Consider the following 18,150-nt stretch of genomic DNA (forward strand, 5'->3'; position numbering starts at 1 on the left):
CATACGATTATGTCACATATGTATACTATCACATATTAATATATACTTTCAACATATTGTACCACAATAGCCAGAATTATAATTATAATATTATTACTTTCATTAATGTTGTTGTAAGCTATTACCATTACCATCTGTCCTGCATCTCTCTCTCTGTCTCTGTCTCTCTCTCTCTGTCTCTATTTCGGTCTCATTGTGTCACACGGATTACTGTTAATTCATTATGTTGATCTGTTCTGTACAACATCTATTGCACGTCTGTCCATCCTGGAAGAGGGATCCCTCCTCAGTTGCTCTTCCTGAGGTTTCTACCATTTTTTTTTCCCTGTTAAAGTTTTTTTGGGGGGGGAGTTTTTCCTTATCCGCTGCGAGGGTCCTAAGGACAGAGGGATGTCGTATGCTGTTAAGCCCAGTGAGGCAAATTGTGATTTGTGATATTGGGCTTTGATTTTTGATTTTATTGTAGATAGTTTTAACAGTAAATGTTGTGCCCTCACTGTGCGTAAAGCCACCCTTGCAAAGCTAGGCAGACAGTTAACATCAGAAGGTGGGGAAAAAAGACCAGGAGGAGACTGATTTCCGTTTGAAGGCAAAGTCTTGTTTAGTTTTTTGATTCTCTTTTCTTTACTCCTTTTAATTTTTTGTAGAACTGCAATGACATGAAATGCACATAGAATGAATGTTATAATGTGAACTAAATAATGTCTTCCACTGTAAATATTTTAACCTTTTTAACAATACTTTTTAAAGACATGAATTAACACCAACATGAATTTAGCTGCTAAACATTCACACAGTTGTAATGAAATGGAATGAGTACTGCAGATAAACCACATGAATTGCTTAGAAATGTAACTTAAAGATAAAGTGCACAAGACATGTAATTAATTTACCCCAAATATAATAAAACGTTTTTATGAATCACATGAATTGTAATGGGCATGAACTGAAAATTCTCCCAAAATAATAATGCACAAATCACTCTCAAAGTGCACAAATAAATCACGCGAGTGAACAGGAGAACTAAATCAGCATTAGCTCACAACAAAAGCATATAAGCCAGCATCACAAACAGTAAAATGCAGCCTAATGTTAAAGGCTAACAGAATGAGTTACATGACTAGAGCTGATTAGCAGCAAACATGACATTTCTAACACAGAGTGAAAAGGCAATTGGACTCTGAAACAGGTACCATCAATAAACATTAATGAGACAATGAATTACTACTTACAGACGTATATTTGCCCGGCCTTGTCGACTAGAAATGAGAGCTGCACACGGCTTTGTTGTTGCATGGCCAAAAACGAAAGTGAAACTGAAAGGAAAATACTATTAGGGTAAGTAATGTGCAAAGGCACCCGTAGAGGGTGCTGTTGAACAAGCTCAGAGAGCTGAACAGTAAACTTAGATTAACTCTGGATAAAGTGGCCCCACTAAAACTGAAAAAGATTGCCACCAATCCGACACCCCCCCTGGAGAAATTAGGAAATTAAACGGTTAAAGTGAAACTTTCGAATAGCAGAAAGAAGATGGAGAAAGAATAAGCTAATGATCAATTACCAGATTTTCAGAAATCAACTCACCATCTACAATAAAGCAGTTAAAAATACAAGACAGGCACACGTCTCTCGATTGATCACTGAGAACCGCAACAACCCAAAAATTGTTTTTTTAACCATTGATCGTGTAATCAACCCAGTTTTTATGAAGTCCAGCAGTATGTCAAGCAAATTAAAATGTAAAGAATTCGCAGTCCAATTCAGTTGCAAAATAGAAACAATTAGATCGAATTTAAGTCAATCCCAGCTGATGAATTTTAACACCCCCGACCCCTTGTTTTTATGTGAGAAAACACTAAAGAAGTTTGTCCTGGTTGATGCTGAAATGCTTGGAAAATTAGTTTCTCAATTAAAACCAGCAACTTGCTTTTTAGACCCCATTCCCACAGCCTTTTTTGAAAACACAGCTTTATAGATGAAGACATTCTCAACATTGTAAATTATTCGCTTCAGATGGGTGTTTTCCCACTGCTTTTAAAACTGCCACGGTTAAGCCTCATTTGAAATGGAATAACTTAGACGCCTCAGTACTTAGCAACTACAGACCAGTGTCCAATCTGCCATTTTTAAGTAATATTTTAGAGAAGCTTGTTTTGATTCAGTTAAATGATGTTATGACCTCCTGCAACATTTTTGAAAAATTCCAGTCTGGCTTTCGAGCTAATCACAGCACAGAGACGGCGCTGGTCAGGGATGTTAATGACCTGAGGTCAAATATGGATATGAAAAAACTCTCCATACGAGTACTACTCGATCTCACTGCAGCCTTGGATACAGTCGACCACTCTATTCTTTTAGCTAGACTTCATAATCTGGTTGACCTCTCTGATTCTGTTTTTAACTGGTTTAAATCTTATCTTTCTGATAGAGAATTTTATGTAACAGTGGATGAATGTTGAACTGTATTTTAGATATCAAGTCCTGGATGGAAGAAAACTTTCTTTAACTCAACCAGGACAAAAATGACGTCTTAGTTATTGGTCCTGAAGCTTAGAAAGAGAAACTCAACACAGAACTCCAAAAACTGGCACTAAAATCCTATCGGCAAGTGAAAAATGTTGGAGTTATCTTTGATTCAAAACTTACTTTTGAAACACATATTAGAGGTATAGAAAAAACTGGATTTTATCATCTTAAGAACATTGCCAGAGTGCGATCGTTTCTCTCTTAAGCCAACAAAGAGACACTAATGCATGCTTTTATTACCTGCGGAATTGATTGCTGTAATGTTCTACTTTCTGGTCTTCCTAAGAAAAACATTGCTCAGTTACAGTTATTACAAAACTCAGATGCACGTGCACTGAAAAAAATTTGTAGTGTTATTTACTTGGGAAAACCTAGGAAAGTTTTTGCACTTAGAAACTGTAAGTAAATTCTACAAGGGCGAACATCAAGTAAACTTTACTTACAGTTAAAAATAAGTTTCTTTTACTAGCAAACCTCAGGTAATATACTGATGATTATTAATATGGTCACTGAATTTTACTCTCTCCTTTTTGTAAGTTTTACTTAGACTCTTGACTGCATCAAACTGAAAAATCTCACCTAAAACCAATGGCTTTTCAAGGTAATTTTAAAATACCTTTTCTAACTTTTATTTATGGACTATATTTAAGTAACATTTACACAACATTTTACATAATTTTTCTGCAGTTTAAATTGCCTAAATTTGTTCTTAATGTTTTTGTTTATTGAAACAATGACTTTAAAAAAAATGAGGCAACTGTTTAATTTAACATCTTTATTTTTCTTAAGTGAAAAAACATCTGTTCACAACTAAACCTTAAAAAAGGTGTTTTCACTAAAACATTTTACAACAAGTTTGATCCAGATCCACAAAATCCAGATCCATATCTCGTCAAACTTGTTAAAGGCACAAGGACAGGTTCAGGAACTGTTTGCGTAGAGCATACATAGCCTATCTTTTGAATCCTTTTTAACCTTAAACTAAAAAAAAAAAACAAACAAACAAAAAAAAACATTTTACATGCTTCAAGAACCTTCAGTGCATCTTAAAAGACATGCTTATTATTCGACTTCAAAAGTGTACTTCGCTTTTGGTACCTCAGTCCCTTCAACGACAATTGACACATCAGCGTCGGATGCACCTTCATCTTCTTCACTTGTGTGAAAGACATAGATCCTCAGGACTTGCTCAGCCTGGTCCTCTTGAGCTGCCTCTCTGCTAATATCCTGTAAAATATATGTGAATCCATGTTTAGGTGCATAGTACAGCATTCTTTTTTATTCAAGTTATAGACTAGTGTCAAAAATATCAATATTTCAATACCTATCGATCCTAAACATTTGAAATAATTTCACTAAGTTTAGGAAGTTTAGAAACTGAGTCTATCAATCATACAAAAATGAGGAGACTGCCAACTGAGGAGGAAAGGGGGTAGCAGAGAACTAGAGAGTGCGTCCTATATGATGATGATGTTGTTGTTATTCGTCTCTTTTGTGTATGCATTTGTGTTGTTAGGGTCTGGAAACATAAGCTTTGCTTATTCCAACCCCTTTTCAAATTGCTGTAGTACTATGTACTGTCTGCTGCGGAATTTGGTGTCTTGTGAATATTCAGTTTTAAATAAATTTTTCTGATTCTGAAAATATTCTTGTTCCACAGTACCAATAACAGCTGAAGTTTGCACTCATTTTTACACACACAAACAACCTGTAGTAAATCAGGCCTTATGGACCTTATGCAGAACTCTAGTGATTCCTGAACTTTATTTCCTGTTTCTCATTATTGGAAACACTGAATAATACAGATGCATGTAGCACGCAGAGATGAGAGGACAGAGGAGAAGAGAGAAAATGGGAGAGGAGAGCAGAGAAGAGAGAATCAAGGAGAGGAGAGTGGAAGAAAAAGGAGGGGAGAGGAAAGAAGAGGAGAAAGGAGAGGGGAGGAGAGAGAAAAGAACACAGGAAAAGGTAGGAGAGAGGGGAAAAGAGAAGCGAGGAGAGATAATCATTACCTCAAATTTCACTCCGTTTTTCATGCCAGGAATATGATTTAATTCACTGACATTTTAGATTTATTTCTTATAAGTTAATTTAGAGACATTTAGGAATGCATTCCCACTCATGCACTTTGTAACAGGGCTGTCAACGAATATTCTAAATTCAAATTTAAATTTGAAAAAAAAACAATGGACCTTTGAATGTGAAAGTTGATATTCAATTGTGGAGGGAAAAAAAACACTACCGCAGCTGTCCTCTTTGTGAGTGGGTGTTGGCCTGGGCCGCTGCACTGAACGCACTGCATAAGGCCACACTGCCCGCGGAAGTGCTGCGCAGCACAGCGCACCGAAAGTCTTGCACGAGCCGGAGCACTTCCGTTCACATCAGACGCGCATTTCTCCACGCTGTTTGACAAGCGGTTCTGCTCCCAGCTGTTGTCTCCGGCACCCGACACATTCGCTCGCGGCTTGCGCAGAAAATAGACCAGATGCCGAAACAATCGCTGCAGGGCATGAGTCGGCCACGGAGCTGCGCAGTGCAGCCGGTGTGGATGACACAATCGGTTAACATGGGCGCCGAAAGGAAACTGGCTTCGCTTCTCGGCACTTCGAGGCTATTCGCAGCGCTTCTGTGGGCGGTGTGGCCCTGGCGTGATGGGTCAGAAAGGGGGGGCGAGTGAGAGGTCCGCGGTCGTTTATAACCTAATGTTATAGATAATTGTTGTATGTGTTTAAATGTGTAGGTATGTAAATGTTTTCAAAGACGTTTATGTTGAAATAAAAATACCTACAAGTAGTTATGTTTCCTTGTATTAATACATATACAAGTATGTTTCCTTGTATTAGTTTGCCCTCTTGTGGACATAATGCGAAAAAAAAAAATTGAATGGTTCGAACCTATGAGTTATTTTTAGAAGGAATATTCGAACGTCATTTTTGAGCAATTTTGACAGCCCTACTTGACAGCCATATAGTTTAATTACATCTATGAAAATATCTTTTTCGTCATTTCCAACTGAAAGAACCACCAGAATGCACTTACAATAAAGACTACTAAGTGAAAGGATGCATTTTGCTTCTTTTACTGAGTTGTTATAAAAAGCCAATGATCAGCCTTAGGTATCCAGTACTTCACTTAATTCTGTCAATTTTCATTGTTTTGCTTTTCAAGCATCCAAAAAAATTTCATCAAGCGATATAGTCTTTTTATTTTATTTTATCATTCATCATGGAAAATATTTGAAGAAAAAAAAATTTGTTCAAAGGGACCAATAAAGGCTAAATTTTCAAAAATCTGAATTTTCTGACAATTATTTGATGGTTCAAGCAAATTGTATTTAAAGGGGAAGTGAATAAGAATTCAATATAATGTACGCAAGTGAACTTTGTGATCTGAAAATGTTTGAATTTACCTTGTAGTCCTTGATAAGTTCCCCTGAAGACTCCCCCAGGAATTCAATCAGGGCGCGAGTAATGGCCTCCTGTCTTGCTTCAACGTGTTGCTGTTTTAACAGACAGAAGATACTTGTGTAGGAAGTACCATATGAATTCACTAATCTATACATGTTGTCAATAGAAGCAACATCAAACTTCATACAAAACTATGATATCCTGGATCTACATTGGTTGGTCTTCTGAGGGCTTCAATCTTAACTGCTGTAGATTAATCCAGTTCAAAGTAACTGTATGCATTTGAAACTTTACCTCAGCCTTTCCCAAACTTTGGGTCAGGATCCAAAGTCGGTCGCCGACCGATTTTGCTTGGGTTGCCAGTTAGCAGAGTGAAATGTCAATTTTGTGAATTTATTTTCCAAATTAAAATAGACAGAGAGCATGATTTTTCACTGTCTGTTCAGCTCACGTGCATCTCTCTCTACCGCTCTTTTTTGCCCTCTCTCCATTTTTCTCCCTGTCTTTCTCTCTCTCTCCCTGTATTTCTCGCCCTCTCTTCCCCTTCTCTCTCTCTCCTCTCTCCCTCTTTCTCTTCCCCCTCTCTCTTTCCTCCCCCCACCCCCCCTCTCTCTTTCTCTCCCTGTGTGCGTGTGTATGTGTGCACATGTGACAAAGAAAGATCAGGTTTGGGTCCCAGCAAGACATCAAATTTCTGTAATTGGTCTTGCTGCTTTACCTGGCTGAGTGAATCCAGAAGTGGTCGTATTTTGGTCCCAGCTACTCCGCCTTTTTTGCTGAATATCTCCTGCATTTTTGGAGTGTAGAGGTCCAGCATAGCAAGAAAAGTTCTTTCCAAGAGAACCGTTGTGATTCTTTTGAATTCCTCCTTGATCTGAAAAAAGGAGGTATGATTATGCTATTTTCTTTTTTCTTTTTCACAAACACTATTTCTTAATGGATTTATAAATGCAACACACAGACATTATTTTCATATATGGAATAAAAATATACAGCCACAGTAAGAAACAAATCTGAAATGCCAATAAATTAAATCATATTTAACTTGATAAACCCAGTGAAATTTTGTGGGAATGAACATTTCTCTTGTCTTCTGTTTGCTCTGCAGATGCATGGACTGTCTGTCTCAGTAAGATTTTAGATTTGTGGCAAACTAAGAGTACTCTGCAAAATAACAAAAATGATAGCTTCCTCATTAGCTTAATTATAATAATTAGCATCAGGGTTTTTCCTGGCTCAGAAAGGGGATTTGGCGGTGATGTCTGTGGCACACGCGTCGCAAAATTTGGGGGATATACATTTACAGATCATGCAAATGTATTAAGCATAACTGCATTTGATATTGGCTATGCAGTTAACAAGATTAAAGTCATCTCGCTTGTCACCAGACTGACTGGCAGACTGTGGTAGTGAGTAAGTCAGGGCTTGACGCTAACTTTTTTCCCAAGGAGCACATGTGCTCCCAAGTTGAAAAAGTTAGGAGCACAGAAAGAAATTTAGGGGCACAATGAAAATTGATCACATAATGTGTTTTCCGTAATAAAAAGGGATACATCAAAGCCTCATCTGGGTCAGGCTTTTCCTACTTTACTTCAGTGCTGAGTAACACACAACATACTGTTAAGAACACCGCAAGATGGCCAGAGTAGCGTAACGTTAACACACAACACGTTGTAGGAAAGGTGCTGCCCCTCTCAATTTAAATATACTGTCAAATTATAATTATGGTCACTGTTTGTCTGACCATACGCTGTGTTACTGACTCTGAATCTTGCTAACGTTAGCTTTCTAGTTTATAGCTGAGCCAGATGCTCAAGTTTGTCAGCGGACTGCGGGAAAGCGGTGAGGTCTGGCGGAGGCTGCTGTGAAGCTCTCGGCCTCTCCAAGCCGACCTAGAAACGCCGCGGATATTTGAAATGTTTATTTCTCCTCCCTTCCCCGCATCTATGCAGGAAAAACCCTGAATGACTTACCTTCAAGATGATTTTGCTGCTCCTGCCTCCATTAAACCTGACCACCGTTGTCCTCTTCTTCTTCACTGTGTGTTTTGGCGGACAACGAAGTGCACGTCACAATGCGCATGCGCGGATTCAAAACACGCACACCACTATTGAAACTTACTTGGTATTTCTAAGTTCATGTGAATGACTATGAAACCTTTGAATATTATATGAAAATACATAATAAAACTTACTCTTCCCACACAGTTTATTTATTACATGAATGACATATATAGTTTTACTTGAATAATTCCAGTTCTCACTGATACTTACAGTTAGAAAATAAAATGTGACAGTTAACCTAATAAATATTACTACACCTCAAAATCGTTTTTTTCAGTGTGTGCTGACAAAGACCAGAAAGTCAGCACATATTACATCAATTTTAAAGTCTCTGCATTGGCTTCCTGTGAGCTTCAGAATTGATTTTATCCTTTTATTGGTTTATAAAGCTCTTAACGGTCTTAGTTCTACCTATTCATCAGATTTGCTTTTATCGTATGAACCCACTAGAACCCTCAGTGGCCTTTTATTCATTCCCAAAGATAGAACAAAAACCCTCGGTGAGGCATCATTTCATTACGATGGTCCACATCTGTGGAACAGCCTGCCTGAAGACCTGATAGTATAGCGGATTAGGAGATAAATTGCAAAAAAAAGCATGAAATTTCTACCATAGTTAGTACATGCCATAAGGTTTATTTTCAGATGTGGAGGGAAGTCAGATTTGATTGTGAGGCCCAGGAGAGGTCAAATTCAAGATGGCCACCAATAATATTCAAATATGCTTAACTTTGGAACCAAACACAGTAGAAAACATTTAAGGTGTCATTTCCAACTAAATTTAGGGTGCCTCTTCAGTTGATGATACTTTTGAAATCACCAGAAATCAAGAAAATGCATTTAGGTCAAAGTCATGGCCAAATTATGCAGATGGAGTGAGATAAAGGGTGTAAAAAGATTGTTTATTTCCAACATAATAACAGTAATGATAATGATCATTAAAAATGTATTTACTTACAATATTTCAATAGACCTACTATGCTTCTTATTCTGAAACTTGCTTTGAAATCAGTAATAACACGTCTACATTTACATGCCAGCTATTAGCTCTCAAGCCTGTTTGATACCGGCGACACAGTATTGAACTAGGCTACTTTGCTATTACCATTAATTCAGCTACAGTCCTACTTCACACAAATTACGGAGCTGAAATCTCTAGAACATGCACTGTTCAATCATTCAACTGACTTCAGCTCATGTATGTTCCAGACTGTCTTCTAGTTTAGCTAGTAGAATTATTTTGATCAGTGCTTTTTTTTTGTTACCAGAGAAGCTAGCTAGCTAACTAACTAGGCAGACTCATTCCCAGCTACAATCAAATTCAATGAATTTGCATGTTAAGGCTCTACTCAAGTATACTTATATTGGTCTGCGTTTTCCAGATCGCTCTTAGCACTAAGAGCTTCTTAAGAACACTCTTAAGCCTCCTGTGAAAGAAAAACGCATTTCAGATCGCTCTTAGCTTAAGAAGATCTTTCACTAAGAAGGAGTTGTAAGATCGAGCTGACCCACTCTTAACAGTCTTTTTAGCGACCAAATGCTCATAGCTCCAGCCGCGGCAGGCACATTAATATTACACTAAGCAAGGAGATATTGAAGTAGTGCGCACCGTATATATTTTGATCTATTTTATACTTCAGATTTATATTCTCGTACTCGTACTCGTCGTCCTCCGCTTATCCGGGTCCGGGTTGCGGGGGCAGCAGCCTCAGCAAAGAAGCCCAGACAGTCCTCTCCCCAGCCACTTCCGTCAGCTCTTTCGTGGGAACCCCGAGGCGTTCCCAGGCCAGCCGGGTGATGTAATCCCTCCAGCGTGTCCTGGGGCGGCCCCGAGGTCTCCTCCTGGTTGGACATGCCCGAAACACCTCCCAAGGGAGGCGTCTGGAAGGCATCCTTACCAGATGCCCGAACCACCTCAACTGGCTCCTCTTGATGTGGAGGAGCAGCGGCTGTACTCCGAGTCCCTCCCGGATGTCTGAGCTCCTTACCCTATCTCTAAGGCTCAGCCCAGCCACCCTGCGGAGGAAACTCATTTCGGCCGCTTGTACTCGCGATCTCATTCTTTCGGTCACTACCCAGAGCTTGTGACCATAGGTGAGGGTTGGAACGTAGATCGACCGGTAAATTGAGAGCTTCGCTTTCTGGCTAAGCTCCCGCTTCATCACAACAGACCGGTTAAGTGCCTGCATCACTGCTGACGGCGCCCCAATCCGCCTGTCAATCTCCCGCTCCATCCTACCCTCACTCGTAAACAAGACCCCGAGATACTTAAACTCCTCCACCTGAGGAAGGACCTCCCCCCTGACCTGGAGTGGGCAATCCACCCTTTTCCGGCTGAGGACCATGGCCTCAGACTTGGAGGTGCTGATTCTCATCCCAGCCTGACACCCTCCACCACTCGGCTGCGCCTAGAAATTCTGTCCATAAAAGTTATGAACAGAACCGGTGACAAAGGGCAGCCCTGGCGGAGTCCAACCCTCACCAGGAACAGGTCCGACTTACTGCCAGCCACGCGAACCAGACTCATGCTCCTTCAGTACAGGGACTGGATGGCCCTTAGCAAAGGGCCACCAACCCCATACTCCCGGAGCACCCCCCACAGGATGCCCCTGGGGACACGGTCGTAAGCCTTCTCCAAATCCACAAAACACATGTGGACTGGTTGGGCAAACTCCCATGCCCCCTCCAGCACCCTGGCGAGGGTAAAGAGCTGGTCCACGGTTCCGCGTCCGGGACGAAAACCACATTGCTCCTCCTCAATCTGAGGTTCAACTATCGACCGGACCCTCTTCTCCAGCACCCTGGAGTAGACCTTACTGGGTAGGCTGAGGAGTGTGATCCCCCTGTAGTTGGAACACACCCTCTGGTCCCCCTTCTTGAAAATGGGGACCACCACTCCGGTCTGCCACTCCAGAGGCACTGCCCCCAATGTCCACGCAATGTTGCAGAGGCGTGTCAGCCAGGACAGCCCTACAACATCCAGAGCCTTGAGATATCCAGGACGAATCTCATCCACCCCCGGGGCTCCGCCACCTCGGAGTTGTTTCACTACCTCATCAACTTCTGCCCCAGAAATTGGACGACCCGCCCCCGAGACCCCCGTCTCTGTTTCCTCACTGGAATACGTGTTGGTGGGATTGAGGAGCTCCTCAAAGTATTTCTTCCACCGCCCGACAATGTCCCCAGTTGACGTCAGCAGCTCCCCGCCCCCACTGTAAACAGTGTGAGCAAGTTGCCGCCTTCCCCCCCTGAGGGGCCGGACAGTTTGCCAGAACCTCTTTGGAGCCGATCGATAGTCTTCCTCCATGGCCTCACCGAACTCCTCCCACGCCCGAGTTTTTGCCTCCACGACTGCCGCCGCTGCACTCCGCTTGGCCCGCCAGTACCCGTCAGCTGCTTCCGGAGACCCACAGACCAACCATGCCCCGTAGGCCTCTTTCTTCAGCCTGACGTCTCCCCTCACCTCTGGTGACCACCAGCGGGTTTGGGGATTACCGCCATGACTGGCCCCAGCGGCCTTGTGGCCACAGCTTGCAACTGCCGCCTCAACAATGGCAGAGCGGAACAAGGTCCATTCGGACTCAATGTCCCTCTCTGCCCTCGGGATGTGGTCGAAGCTCTCCCGGAGGTGGGAGTTGAAGATCATCTGGACAGGTTCTTCCACCAGACGTTCCCAGCAGACCCTCACTGTTCGTTTGGGCCTGCCAGGTCTGCGCGGCATCTTCCCCCACCATCTGATCCAACTCACCACCAGGTGGTGATCAGTTGACAGCTCTGCTCCTCTCTTCACCTGAGTGTCCAGAACATATGGCCGCAGGTCAAATGATACGACTACAAAGTCGATCATTGACCTGGTCAATGATCAATGGTCAGTGGTCAATGATCAGATTTATATTGTTTAGCATTAATTGGTGACAGAAAAGAACGAATTTCATTCTGCAGGGAAACGCATGTCCTTACTGTGCATATGACAATAAACACTTTGAATCTTGAATCCATGTTTTATGAAGACCCTATGTGCACTCAAAGCTGTGGCACAAGTTACGCACCGAAATGTGGCGGAAGAAAAATAATAATAAGAAGAAAAATAAGTATTAGGAATAACAAGTGCGTTCCTGTATGTGCTGTACACATCAGGCACACAAATAAAATGAATCATCATGCATCCAAAAAATGTGTCAGGGCACAACAAAAACACATCGACCCTCCAAACCTGCGACATTTCACAGATATCAGGCAACTGACAGGTGTAATTAAGCTCAGCTGGAACCTCATCAAGGGACGCTCCACCCGCTACTCTATATAAAGGCCTGCAAAGCCAAACCATACATGTAAATGCATTTGTGCGTCAGCACTTCAGCCCACTCGACATGCTGTCAGACGGGGCTGTCCAAATGAAGTACCGAGATACAATGCCTCATCAACTCCACGCATCCAGAGGGCAACCCGGTGCAATTTTGCCCTCAGCCCGGAGGTGCAATGCCTGGCCACTGCGTTTTTACGCAGTGGGGAGCTTCTTGGACGTGGTGGGAGACAGCACCAGCCTCAGCAAGGCGTCTGTGTTTTGTTGTTTAAATATAATACATTTCCTCATGATTCTCTTACCAAGACTACTTCTTATCTTGTTTTCATCATGAAAATAGGTCATCAACAAATATTTATCGTAGTTTTTCATTAGAATTATTAGAACACACATACACAGCAGCAGGGAACTGGTGCATTAGGTAGCAGCACTGTGTGTGACTTATGCGCTGATTAAGTGCTGGGTGATCCATTTGCCTAACATCGATAGTTTCAGCACCGCGGTAGTGGCCAGCTCCTGTTAAGAGCTTCTTAAAGAGCGATCTTAAGAGCGATCCTAAGGGCATTAAGAACGCATCTGGGAAACACTCGTATCTTAGCAACCCTTCTTACCAAAAATGTTCTTAACTGTGCTCTTAAGTCTTAAGATCACTCTTAACTGGGAAACGTGGCCATTGTCTGTACATAGTCAGTCAGTTTACCTGGTAGGATATTTATGTCCGCTCTCTGTCTCGTCACTTGTGCATACTGTAGCCTACTCATCATGTTGCCTACTGACTACATGGCATTAGCTACTGATGCTCTAGAGGGCTATCTGCTAATAATGATATGCTTAGCAGGAAAAAATAACCACACCTCCCAGTAAATGATAACTAATTACTGAATAATACATGAGAGTAAAAAGTAATTGAAATATGTTTTGGGGTTAATTAAAAAAAAATTTAAAAAAAGAGGGGAAAGCAGCAGAAAGGAAAGACGAATCCTGGCGGTTGTGGGTTGAACGGGGGTCACAGACAGGAATACAGCGGAGGCTCATAGTGCTCTGTGGCGCAAGATAACGGCTTACCAGCGACAGAGAAGTCCAAGTCCAGGTCAAGTAATTTCCTCTTTCGTTGGTGTCATGACTGCCCAGTAGTACCTGGACAACCGAGCCGTGGTGGCACACAGGTATGTGGCGTGTCTAGGGTTAGGACTCGTTAGGATTTTAACGATTCCGATTCCTTACTGATTCCTTCTTAACGGTACGATTCCTTACCGATTCCTCTTACCGATTCCTACATTATATTCATTATACTTGCTATACTTAAACAAGTATATAATAAACACAAATGCAATCATACAAATACAAAAACTTTATTCTGACTGTTGCACAGTACAGTTAGATGAGGATACACATTTGTGTGTGGTGTGTATTTCAGATTTAGAACTTATATCTCCTCCCTGAGAATATATAACAACAAAAAGTGATTCGCTGATTTCTACAGTAACACTATTACCTCAAATTAACCACAGCAATGTAATAAAAAATACTTATATGCATTAATGCTTGACCACTGTTAGTTACGTGACAACACCTGAACAGAACATACACACACATTGGCTGTTTGTTGCTACCGCTCCCCTTGCTGGAAGTCTCGGACTTCCCGCCGCCCGCTTCCGCCTTGATTAAACGCTAAAAATAAAATAAAAGAGGGAGACTGGTGTCTCCTATTTTATCTTATTTTGTTATATTTCTCCCTCTCTCCTTGCTGGAAGTCTCGGACCTCCCGCCACCCGCCTCCGCCTTGATTAAATGCTGAAAATAAAATAAAAGAGGGAGACAAATTTCTCCTATTTTATCTTATTTTGTTATATTTCTCCCTCTCCCCTCGCTGGAAGCCGACCTCGCGCCGCCTGCTCCCATCTCAAACACGGAGGTCTCCCTCTCCGCTGAGCACCCACAGTGCACACCCAGCTTGTTAAAGCATGTAACCATAACTACTGTGTGACACAAACTCAGTGCTTTAGTAATTAAATAACGTTTGGCTCGCTCGGGTTCGGACAGAAATATGCGGCCAGTGCCGCACTCTAATGGAAATGCACGTGAGTTTTTTTTTTTGTTTTGTTTTTTACAATCTAGGAACCGTTTGCAGGAACTGTTACTCCAAATGTGATGGAACCGGTTCCGGAACCGGAACTTTGGACCGGGTTCCAAAAAAGAACGGGATCTGGATCCCAACCCTAGGCGTGTCAGAGGAGAAACGAGCCGTTCACATTTCTCTCTTTGTGGCAGGTAACGGCCCACAAACCTCACTGCACTTTAGGGACTGTTCTTTACTTATGGAGGGACTGTTCTTTACTTGGGCGCCGAGGGATGGTTCGCCCAGGGCGTAAAACTAGCCAGGACCGCCTCTGGGTTGAGTTGACACAGAATGACCCTCGAGCATCTACAGGGTAAGTAGCCAGATAACTAAGTGCCAAATGACAACACTGAACACGTAAAGTTCAGTAAAACACCATTCCTGTTAGCAAGTTATTAGCACACAAAATGGAATGGAAGTGACAAGGGTAATAAGCCACATAATTTAATTTAATGGCATGAAGACAGAAAGTGACACAACACTAAACATATCAACATCAAGATGTATTTTACATTTTAGTCAAATATGACAGCACAGATGTGCAAAATTAATCAAATATTTTTAAGCCTTCTCCCTGTGCTACTTATTGCAATACAGACAAAAATGTTTTAGAGTATAAATAAAAGTAGTTCTGAAATAGCTGTGAAAACTAATCTTAGAGTCACTCTTATCCTATAGACATTTCCTTAGCCAGTTATAATTTCTCCTTACCCGTGAAGCCTTGGGCTGATAATTGGTGTTGCTGTCAGGTCCCTGTCCTGATACCTGCCTGGTTTCTCCCTGTCCCTTTTTTATCTATTGCAGTGATATAGATAATAAATGTGCAAAGTAAAATTTATAATAGGATTAAGAATAGCAGTGGTGACATAGCTGTGGAAATTGACCACAAAGGCACTTTTATGCTCTAGATATTTTTCTCAGCCGGTTAAATCACCTTCTCACCTGTGAAGACCCTGCATGATCATCCTTGCTGGCCTCTGGTCCACTGTCTCCTCCCTCTCTTCTACTGTGGCAATAAAGGTTAAAAAAAAATATGAGGAAAGCAAAATTTTGACATAGAACTAGGAATATCAGTAGTGAAATTGCTGTGGAAATTAACCTCAAAGTCACTTTTATGCTATAGATATTTTTTTCTCTGCCAGTTATAATCTCTCCTCCCCTGTGAAGTCCCTGCATGATCATCCTTGCTGGCCTCTGCTTCACTGTCTCCTCCCTGACCCTGCTCTTTCTATTGTAGCAATAAAGATTAAAAAAATAAGACATTTAACGACAAAACATTTAAAGAGGGCTCAGAAAAACATGTTAATACATATTAAAAACAAATTGAACGATGGAACAGCTGTAAAATGTGCAGGGGACGGAGGGCACAGATACAGGAAGTGCAGGGGACATGTCCCACGTGTACCCTGCGTCCGCTACGCCTATGGGAAAGTCCATGACTAAATGTCTGTATGTGACAACGTTGGAGTGAGAATATGTTGGCTAAAAACCCATGGTAGTGCCTTGAATCCAGGGAGATGGCACACACATATGCACAGACAATATGGAGCTAACAAAAACAACACGTGCAGGATGTGACAGGGCTTGTAGGCCATCACTGTTGACACTGTTGAGGCACTGACCTCAGTGCACCCTGGGTAGCCATGAACAACACACCCATCAGAAAGACTCCAGGCACGTGTGTGTGTGTGTGTGTGTGTGTGTGTGTGTGTAATGAATAATAACAAATTTTAAAAATTGCATTTCCCCAGTAAGGGATCAATAAAGTGCTACTTAGATCATAAAGGACCCCTCCCATGGAACCCTCATTCTGCTGTCTGAATAAAGGTATCAGAGCTTCCAGGCAAGATCCTCCAGACTCAGCAAACGCCTTTCCCCCCAGACTGTCAGACTGCTCCACACTCCGTTGTCCATCAGCTCAACATGACAAGTACAGAGCCATGCACGGCATGTTTGTACATTGTTTTGTATGTTGTTGTTTGTCTGAATGGTTCCTTCACTCCCACTGAATGTTGCATCATTCATTCTCTTTGTTTTGCACCACAGATTAGAAGCAACAGTTTCCTCCCTCTAAGTACAGCACTGCACCTCTCTCTAATCTCTTATCTTGTCTTATGTATAAATTACTTTGTAATTAGATTTTTCTTCTGAGACTATTGCCAGATTTCATATCAATCTGCTATTTCCTTGCTAGATCAGTTCAAATGAACAGTATGTGAATGCAGCAAACAGCACTCAACCTTAAAGCCCTGCAAATGCATGCACACAAATGCACACAATCCATTTATTCTTGACATCTGTCCATTATTCTGCATGGCCTCCACCCTCTGTTCCTCTCATTCAAACATTCCAATCCCCCACCCACCCAGGGGTTGCTATGGCCCTGCCTCAACTACTCTGGTATCCAGGATACGGTGACACACTCTGCATCCTGATTGGCTGCCAGCTATGCAAGGGTGGGCACACAAAAAAGGAAGGGAAGGAAGGGAAAAAAATAAAAGAGGGTGTTTCTGATGCTTAGATGGATGGCTGAGGCAGCACAGCTCCAGGCAGAGCAGCGAGCACCATTTTAGCAAGAGCTCTGAGCGGGGAAAACGTGGGCTGAGACGGAGTGATAGAAGAGGAAAAAAACAAACCAGAGGAAGAACAGATGGCCAGTTGGTTTGAGAGGTAAAAATGACTGAGTATATGTAGGTAAGAGTGAGAGAAGAGCGGACCGGAAAACAAAGGGACAGAGGGATAAAAGGGGAGGAAGGAAAAGACAAGGAGGCATGAGCACGAACAACAGAGATGCAGCATCCCATTCTCTGCTTTTTATTCTGACATCCTGACTAAGACACGGAGAGGAGGAACCAAAGGGAAAAAAAACTAGAGTGGTGGAAGATCGAAAGTAGAAAGAGAGGGGAGGTGCCTGTTCCTCAAAGAGGAGAAAAGGAGTAAAGGAGGAAGGGGGTTTGGGGAGGGGAGGCTGGGGTGCTCAGCACATAAAACACAAGAAGCCTCACAGCGCGCAGCTTCACACACACGCTGACACAGATAGGCACCCAGCCTCCACTGGCAGGCCGGGGCAACACTGGGCATTGGCAAAGTGGCAGGAGAAGCAGAGGAGGCAACCGCTGGGGCAGAGCGGAGGAGGAGAGCAACACTAGAGGACAACGACGGAGATAGCCGAGGAGGAGGACGAGGTGACGTGGTGTGGTGTGGAGGCTCGGCGCTGAGGGAAAGACGACGGGGGAGGGGCAGTGGTGCTGAGGAGGAGGAAGAGGAGGAAGCCAGGGGACTGATGGCTCGCGGCAGCGGCTCAGGAAGGTGGAGCAGGCAGAGGTTGGGATTCTTCAACACTATGCTGCGCTGCAACCTCCCCCCAGAGACCCAGAAAGTGGTGGTGTTCCTCATCATGATGCTGCTCATCATCATCAATGTGGTGCTCATGTTCCTGCTGGCCTTCCAGTAGAGCGCACACACACAGACCAATACTCTCTCTGTCTCTCTCTCTTTGTCTCTCTCTCTTCCTCACACACACACACACACACACACACACACACACACACACACACACAAAGACCAGATGAAGTGAAACACAGAAGGACCAAGAAGCAGAGGAGGACTGCCCTGTTGATGAGCGGGGCTGAGATTGATGGGGGTCCAACATTGCAGAAGCAGAACACAGGTACAATCAGGAGGAGAACCAACATAATTTTGTTTGAAAATAGGTAAATTGTGTATATTTAT

The 18,150-nt window shown here is 42.6% G+C and overlaps 1 protein-coding gene across 4 annotated transcripts in view; it reads left to right on the top strand.

Moving 5' to 3' along the window:
• The window catches only part of arhgef4 (Rho guanine nucleotide exchange factor (GEF) 4), a 377,437-nt gene that overhangs the window by 270,412 nt on the left and 88,875 nt on the right, over positions 1–18,150 (top strand). Inside the window, exon 1 of one of the 4 annotated variants that reach the window (XM_049565771.1) lies at positions 16,899–18,088. The exons of the other annotated variants lie outside the window; for them this stretch is intronic. Within the exon in view, the coding sequence (XP_049421728.1) occupies positions 18,056–18,088 (33 nt within the window). The 5' untranslated portion in view covers positions 16,899–18,055. Of the gene's footprint in view, positions 1–16,898; positions 18,089–18,150 lie in introns of those variants that run through there. 4 annotated transcript variants of the gene reach the window in all.

This window comes from Epinephelus fuscoguttatus, linkage group LG21 (assembly GCF_011397635.1).
Source record: "Epinephelus fuscoguttatus linkage group LG21, E.fuscoguttatus.final_Chr_v1".
NCBI lineage: Eukaryota > Metazoa > Chordata > Actinopteri > Perciformes > Serranidae > Epinephelus > Epinephelus fuscoguttatus.